General features: G+C 53.5%; 1 protein-coding gene across 5 annotated transcripts; it reads right to left on the bottom strand.

Annotated features, from left to right (window-relative positions):
- LOC8079577 (AP2-like ethylene-responsive transcription factor TOE3) lies at positions 1,976–5,943 on the bottom strand. Of its 5 annotated transcripts, none has more exons than XM_021463790.1 (10): positions 5,018–5,930; positions 4,665–4,690; positions 4,481–4,511; positions 4,251–4,338; positions 3,999–4,147; positions 3,776–3,820; positions 3,523–3,614; positions 3,246–3,439; positions 3,014–3,124; positions 1,976–2,892 (listed from the first exon to the last, which is right to left on the bottom strand). In XM_021463790.1, the coding sequence occupies exons 1-10, from the start codon at positions 5,437–5,439 to the stop codon at positions 2,575–2,577; spliced, it is 1,476 nt and encodes a 491-aa protein (XP_021319465.1). In that variant the 5' UTR covers positions 5,440–5,930; the 3' UTR covers positions 1,976–2,574. The 5 variants fall into 5 exon arrangements, with proteins under 5 accessions (XP_021319465.1, XP_021319466.1, XP_021319462.1 ...); XM_021463791.1 differs by having other exon boundaries at positions 3,999–4,144; positions 5,018–5,926; XM_021463787.1 differs by having other exon boundaries at positions 3,014–3,157; positions 5,018–5,925.

Below are 8,400 nucleotides of genomic sequence, written 5' to 3'. Positions count from 1 at the left end.
AAGCTAGTATATGGTACGAATGAGGTAATGTCATCTCTCTATTTGTATTGTTCGTAGAGAGATGGAACACACGTTTTTTTTTTTTAAAAAAAAGAGTGGAGATGTGGAACACACGTAACTACTTCTAACTGGAAGTCTGAAACGATGTTCCTGACTTCCCGTAATGAGGAAAGTACTCCACTTTGCTCATGCATTTTGAGACAATCAGTATGAATTAACACACGTACGTAGCTAGGTTTGTTCCCGTCTAGTGGCAAGGATGTACTGTTATTAATATTGCCTAGCTGCGAGACCACGAATCAAAGCCATGCATTAAAATACCTGCGGTCTCCATGATTAGCTAGCAATGGAGCATATATACATGTATACCACCGACTAGTGTCTGGCCGAATGAAAGAACGACTGGGCAAACCAATTAAACCAGCAGCGTCACTACATCGATTGGACGACATGCATGTTATGAAGTCGCAAAATAAAACCATGCATTTCGATCGATCCCCGGCCCGCGGGCAATGAAAAGCCACAAGGGTTGCTAGCTAGTGTTACGGCTGCTGATCCCATGCACGCGCGCGTCGCTGCTATCTGGTCGCTGCAGTACGTAACGTATATGATGATGTCTCTATCCAGCTGGTACACAAAAAAATATGGTGCAGGACGCGACCCATAACTCCGCGCTGCACTCTCGGGCTTGTCTGCCGCGCAACCGCGCGGCGATTGCCGGAAGCGCAGATCGATCGACACAACCACTGCGCTGAGTTCGATTCCAGGGGGAAGACGCAGTTGCCCAATGCATTCATTCATTCAGAACGATCGATGGCGCCAGATCGATACTAGTTACGTGTACGCGGCCACGATGCAATAATGCCAGTGCCAGCCAGGAACCGGAAGGAACGGAGAGACGAAACAAGAGGTAAGGGACACGAAAGTGAGTGCGCTGGCAATTACTAGGGTTGCATTGCAGCAGGCACAGGGCTGACGAGGAGCAATGCATGGCATCCATCCATGAATGATCCCTGCGACTGCGACAGCGAGAAGGGAGAAGCAGCAAGGGAGGCAGACGACGATAGCAGCAGGCCGAGCGAAGAACTGATTCGGAGGGCCGAGGAGAGCGACAGGGCATCGAAGCAGAGTCCGCCACATTAACTGAGATGCCCAAAGCTAGCCAGTTTACTCGAATCAGCTTTACCGCGCGCGCGGGGAGGAGGCAGCCTTCGGGCGCAGCTGCTGGCCCAGCCCACTTTTTGCAAAAACGAGAGAGGGAGAGAGACCCGCTTTGCTTCCGACTCACTCACCTTGCTTGCTCGGCCCCCGTCGTCTTCTCCTTCCATTATTGCAGTGCCCGAATTAGAAATAAGGAATCCCCTTTCTGCAGCAAAATGTTAGGTCCACTTGGCCGGGAACTGTTCGTTTCACTTTTCTTCTTTTTCTGGGATCCGCGTAGCCGGCGTAGGCAACACATTTTAGACCCAAATCCAAGGATATGCGATATTATGCGAAGCTATTGCAATTTTAACATCAAGAAAGATAATTATGCGGTGTGCCATTCCTTCTTCAGTTCACTTCTAGCTAGCAGTAGTATTATGAGCTGTTTGGATGGATGCTGCATAAGTCTACCATATTGTCTAGCTAGGCAGCTAGCCACGCTTCCATGATTCCATCCAAACAAGCCTGCATCTGAAAGTTAATTCCAGGAGAAGAGCCATAGTGGGGCTTCAAGCCTACTCACTAGAGATTTACTGTCAATTGACAGTTACAGACTCGGACAGTTCGTCAGCTTTGCTGTAGTAAGCATTACGCTTCCACATGACAGCAGCCACAGTAATCTCAAGATTTCTATCTTATTTCAAGTTATCTCCGATGATGACAGTTACAACATATATAATACTAGGTTTACACGAGGGTGAGATCCACACGTACTGTACCATTTAGATTCTAAAGCATTGTTTAGATGCACATGTATTTATCTCAATCTATATATATTGAAGTAGAATTAAACTAAGTTTTATTCTAACATATATGGATTGAAGCGGATACACATACATCTGAACAAGGCCTAGTAGCAACACTCGCCAAACGACGATACCGAGGCGTGGTGTGGATGGAGCAAATTTCCCCCGGCCATACCGACGATGCCATCGTGGAACAGCGAGTGATGCAACATGAGACCAAACAAAATGAGCTGCGATGTTGACACCCACTGTCATCATTTCATCAGTGCTTGCCAATGGCGAGCGAAAGAAGAAAAAAAGGCGGCAAAAGGACGACGCACTGCCTGACGCGACGCCTAGTCGCCTACGGCCTACCAATCACGCAATCGTCTGCTTCGTCTCGGGAACTCCTCATTTACAGGTCCATCCATCCTCGGATCCATGTCTCACCCAATCAAGAACACAGAACAAGGGTAAAGGGAAAGAAAGCGGGGGGGTTTTCTCCGGCAGTAAAATTTAACGTCGCCGCCGTGCAGTGGTTCGAGGACTCCTTTTGCCCTTGGGTCAAATCAAATGATCGACCGATGGCTCTGCCGTGGAAGACGATCGGTGAACGAACGCCTGGGTCGTGGTAGTTCTTGGTCTACTAGGTGGGCCTGGCCAGCGAATGGAAGCCATTCTTCTGAACCCAGCCCGCCGGGCCTTGCGTCGTAACAACGTAGGGAGGGAATCGTGATGATGCTGCAGCTGCCGTCGCGGCGGTGGTCGGTGGCGGCGGGTGCGGCGGCGGCGGCCAGCTCGTGCCGCCACCGTTCGCCCAGACGCCGCCGTGCAGCCTCTGTTGGTGGTGCTGCTGCTGATGCTGTAGCTGGGGAGTCCAATGCCCGCCTCCGCCTCCGCCGCCGGCACCGCCGATCGCCAGGGACAGGCCTCCCGCGGTCCCCGGATCGCCGTTGCTCAGGAACTGCCGCAGCAATTTGCACCAAAGAAACACAAAGCGTCAGCCAGTCATCTCGCGCCTACCAAACCAAGGGAACACATGGAACTATCGGGGAAACAAAAGGAAATCTGACGTAGGTACCCACTTGCGGATGCCTGGGGCTGAACGGCAACGGCAGGTGGTGGGCGACTTGCAAGGCAGGAGGAGGAGGAAGAGGAGGGGGCAGCATCTGGGGTTGCTTCGAGCTCGCGTCCAGCTGCCACCCGGTGGTTGAAACGTGACACGCTTGCTTTATTAGGCAAGATTTTTTTATAAGACACACCTCGTTGATGCGGAACGCGGGAGCAAACTGGCTGACGGGCGGACCAAATGGGTACCTTTGCTTTGGTGCTCCGGGGCGCGGCCGTCTGCCAGTCGATGTCGAACGCCATGGGGACGCGCTGGTCCGAGGTCTCGTCGTCGCCGCCCCCGCCGCCGTCAAGGCTGCCCCTTTTGTTCCCCGCCGAGCTCCCCAGCGACAGGTCCAGATTGTGTTCATCGTCACCGCCGCCACTGCCGCCGCCCGTCGATGCTGCACGGTGAACCATCGGACCGTCAGAGATGAACAGAGATTGCCTGTAGGCTGTTGCAAACTGCGCAGGGATAGAGACGAACCCGCCGGCTCGAGCTCCTCCGCGTAAATGCTGGGATCAAAGTTTGTCACGGCGTCCTTGCCGTTGCACTTGATGGCCGCGCGGTCGTACGCCCTGCACACACACACACACACAGCGAGAGACCACCGGACCCGACAATCCCACAGACACGGGGCATCCATCAGTCAGTTTCGCGGCCCAGGGATGGCGGAGCGGAGCGGAGCTCCGAGAAAACGCCTCGCGAGCACACGTACAGTGCGGTCCAATTATTTTACCTGGCGGCTTCCTCCTCGGTGTCGAACAGGCCCAAGTAGACGTACCTGCAGTGACACAGACCGGAAGTGACAGCCATGAATAATGAGGGCGAGACGATGACAAAGAAACTTAAGAGCTGATGCCGACGCAGGGAAAGATGAACTGGAGGGAGTGGTTGGCCGGGGAAGAAGGAAGGAATCGAAGGCGAGGAGAAGGGGGATGGACGACAGACGGCAGGCATACTTCTTGCCGAGGAACTGGCCCATGCGCGCCTCCCACCTCCCGCACTTGTGGAGCGTCACGCCTCTGAACTTGGAGCTGCCCCGGGGGAACCCCGTGCTCTGCCGCCGGAGCACGTGAACGAACTCCTCCTTGCTCAGGTGGCCCATCTGCTGGTAGACGAAGGAAGACGTGGATTAGATATACAGACGAGAGGGGAAAAAACATATCTTGTTGTTGCTACAGGCTCTGTAGGATTACAGTATAAATCACCACCTGCTTCATGTCGTCTTGGTAATCCTCCAAGCTGAAATTGATGTCAGCCTCCACGCCGCGGAACTTGATCGCCGCCCGATCGTACGCCCTGAGTTTGGTAGGAAGAGAAAAGCAGACAGAGAGGGATTACAATTTGGCGGCGAGCCCCGCTGCTATTGGCGGAGAACTTGGCATGGGAGTCAGTGAAGAGAGCCAATAGGAATCGAAGAAAGAGAGAGGGCTTTTATTACCGAGCCGCCGCATGAGCGGTGTCAAATCCGCCTGCAAGTCGTCACAAAACCAAGCCATTTGTGAGTGAGGAATCCATGCATCCAGAACCGAAAACGCCTCGGATTGGGCAGCCTCTCCTCTGGCCTTCAATTAGAGTATGGTGGATGTGTATGGACAAGCTAGATGGACATGAACGAAACTTACCCAAATACACCTGCTTGCCGCAATCCCTGCATTGCACAAGCACAAGCAGAGAGCATGGGGAGTGAGACACAGCTGAGAGATAGGAGTAGGAGAGAGACAGGGGGACACAGAGGAAGAGAGAGAGAGAGGGCATGGCGGCATATTGGCATGGTAACAGCTGGTAAGAATAACTTTGATAAGATGTTGCTATGAAAGGCAAAAGCAGCAGAGACGAGAAATGCCCAAAACAAGAGGAATCCAATCCCAATAGCGCGCGAACACCCTCTCTTCCCCCCGGTCGCGAGCTGCTGCTGCTTGCTCCGCCTCCCTCTCTCCTCGTCGAGAAAGGAAAGGGCGGCGGCAACGGAACTTACCATATGTGCGACTCCCACCGCCCCGTCCGCCGGTAGAACGTGACGCCGCGGTACTGCGAGCTGCGCGACCGCGGACCGCGCCGGCTCTTCTTGCCACCAGCCGCCGCTGTCGCCGCCGACCCTGCCGCGGGGCCGCCAGCCGGTGCGACGCCGCCGTTGCTGCCCGCGGCGGGCGGTGGCGCCGCGGCGGACAGGCGGAGCCAGCCCGCGCGCGCGTTGGACGAGCCGGCGGGCGCCGCGCCGATGGCGGCCGGGGCCGGGAAGAACTGGCGCGTGACTACGGCTGCAGCGGCGGCGGTGGAGTCGTCGTCGGCGTCGTCGGGTATCTCGACTGGCGCGGCCGCCGACGAGGAGGACGCGCCGGAGTCGTCGGCGGACGGCGACGGCGGCGGGGCGGCCGGCGAGTCGTTAAGATCCCACATGGCGACGCGCTTGCTAGGCGCTGGTGTTCCTCCCTTGGTGCTTTCGTTCGGTACGACGCTGGTGTGTGTGTGTGTGTGTGTGTGTGTGTGTGTGGTGGTGGTCCAGTGCCCTCCCTCCCTCTCCCTCCTCGGCTCGATCTCCTTCTTGCCTCGCACTCCAACTCGGGTGATGAAGGAAGGAAGGAGCGAGCGAGAGAAGAGAAGGGGGATTCCAGGAGAGAATAGTCGTAGACGCAGAGAGCAGAGCAGAGGACTGGAGGAGGAGGAGGCCAGCCAAAAGAGGAGAGGAGGGGTGGGAGAAAAGGAGGCCAAAAGCAGCCGCTGTTGCCTTGTTGGGGTATGCAAGTACTTTCTCTTTTGCTATCCCCTTGGCAATGACTCTTCCAACCTAGGAGAGCAGAGGAGAGCCCAAAAGCACCCGCCGTCCGCTCGCCTGGTGCTGGTGGTAGAGGATTGCGCTGCTGTGTGCCAAGGTTGCCGCGCCTGCAAGTTGCCACCACCAGTTCCGTCTCGCAGCATAGCGTGCGTGATACTGGCGGGATGCCAGGGCAGAGTGGAAGGAGGGACGCGGGCGCCGCGGTGGTACGCCGAGGACGACACGATGCCGGCCCGAGCTAGGCGGGCGGCGTCGGCCACCAGGCGGGCACCAGTCATCACACGTCTATGACCATGATCCATCGATCAGCAGCCACCTCCCGTAGTGTAAAAACAAAAGCAAAACAAGTGTCATGTTACTCTTATCGCGGGTGGGCGGGCAACAATCATTCGCTCTTTCGTTCCTTCGTCAAAGCGACCAGACCGGCCACCGGCCGTGGTCTTTTGCCCTTGGATCGGATCCGATACGCAGACGTCCCCGTTGGCCGTTGGGGTGGCCGGTGCCCCCGGCGGCCGGCCTTCTCCTTTTGGGGGCGGCACAGGGTGGGCAGCGGACGGTTTGCTCAGCAGAGCCAGCCCAGCTTCACCGTCGTGTCGTCTCTCTGCCATGGCGGCAGCCAAGCCGAGTCACATGTGCTGACCTGGTGGCTGCTGCAGTGGCGCTGCTGGCTTATCCTATCCTATCCATCCATTATCCAACGTACGCGCGGCTCCTTTTCTCCTCGCACCTTCCTCATTTTTTTTTTTTGCTATGTCTGGTCGGGACCAAGACCAATGATCTTTTCCCGGTACCAGGTAACTAGCACTAGGTTAGTCACGCTAAACAAGTGTGCTAGTACAAACCTCGCTTTTGAAGGTCATATGTTTCACGTAGTGTGTAGCCCGGACCGGAAAACGCCATGCCGGAAACAATCACGTTTTTTTCTGGCAACAAACGGGGCACGGTCGCTCACTCGCTCGTGACACGTAATTGGACAGTGCTTGCTCCTACATACTACTTCTGTTCCACGAGCCGGTTTGTCTCGTCTGAACAGGGAATGGTTTTAGTATAGGAAGCGTCTCTTTCCACAGTGGAATTTGTAGGTTTGCAGATGAACACGGCTACGCGTAGAGTAGTCTCTCATGTCACGCAGCAGCAGGACTAACCTGAGATTTGAAGAAGCTTACCCTACTGCTGCATGTTTCCTTGATTACCTGGTCTTCCTTTTTCTTTTTACTGGAATCGTTTATACTTCTTTTTGACCAGACAAACATACATGATATGATCGAGAACACGGCTGTTTTTTTCCATGCTCTGTTGTAGTCCTCCTCTAAAACGCCAGCTCAACACGTCGGTGGGAGAAACGTTAACTTTACTAGGCGGTAGCAAGTTAACTTGCCAATTCCGAAAAAATTCCGACGTCGTAAATTGCCAGTTCCATCTGAGACCACCCCCATAGGGGGCTTTCAACTGTAGCAACCTACCTTCTCGTGTCCTTGTTGTCTCACAGAATTATTGGACTCTCTACCTCGGTGGTTCAGTTTGAGCCCGGAATGTGAAACCGTGCAAACTTGCCCTTCATGTCCTACTAGCTGAAAGACTGGGCATTCTAAAAATCAACCGTTTTAGTCTTTGAGTGGTACATATCAACCCAAAATTTACCAGAGCTCCGCCCACTGTGCATCAAAGCGCCTGAAGAGGATATTTCAACCTAATATTTACGAGAACTCCGCACAGTTGGCATCATCCTGCTCTATTGTTGGAAATATGGAAGCACCGTAACGAGGTTGTCTTCAAACACCCATCGTGGATCGCTTGATCGCCACCTGCAAGAAAGTTGGGCGCGCCTGGAGCTGCCGGCTCCCAAAACAAAATACAGCTATGGCTAGAAGATGGAGTGCTGCCCTTGATACGGAAACGTTTCCCATTCGCTATGTCTGTCATGAACTATAATCCTATATGTAACCAGAGGGCTTAGATAAGGATGGGGACGACCCTCCAAGGCTTTGTTTAGTTTCTAAAAATTTTCATGATTCCTCATCATATTGAATCTTTGTACGCATGCATAGAGCATTAAATGTAGACGAAAATAAAAACTAATTAGAAAGTTTGCCTGTAATTTGCGAGACGAATCTTTTGAGCCTAGTTACTCCGTAATTGGACAATAATTGCTACATACAAATGAAAGTGCTACAGTAGGCAAAGGCAAAAAATTTCGCGAACTGAACAAGGCCCAAATGGATACATGTGTTTCTTCTCTAGTGTAACTAAATGAACTAAATATGTCTATTTAGTTTATTTATTAGTTACACTAGAGAAGAACCACGGGTATCCATTTGGAGCACCGTCCCCTCCTTAGGCTTAGCCCCTTCCACCCACCGGCCATGCCGAAAACAGTGAAATGAAAATCAGGTCGTTGACCTCAAAAAAACATGGGCCACTTCAAGTTCAAATAATCTAACTGGAGGAACTTAAAATAACCCAAGATCTAGAGCACTGTCCAAAGCATGGCAAATAACGAAATATTTTGTGTCGTACCGTGTCTAGGGTATCGACACGATGGATTGTATGGCTCGGTGTATATTTGGGGCCATGCTTAGGCCGAT

This window comes from Sorghum bicolor, chromosome 6 (genome assembly GCF_000003195.3).
Source record: "Sorghum bicolor cultivar BTx623 chromosome 6, Sorghum_bicolor_NCBIv3, whole genome shotgun sequence".
In the NCBI taxonomy this organism is placed as follows: Eukaryota; Viridiplantae; Streptophyta; class Magnoliopsida; order Poales; family Poaceae; genus Sorghum; species Sorghum bicolor.
This window is presented reverse-complemented; position numbering and strand designations above follow the sequence as displayed.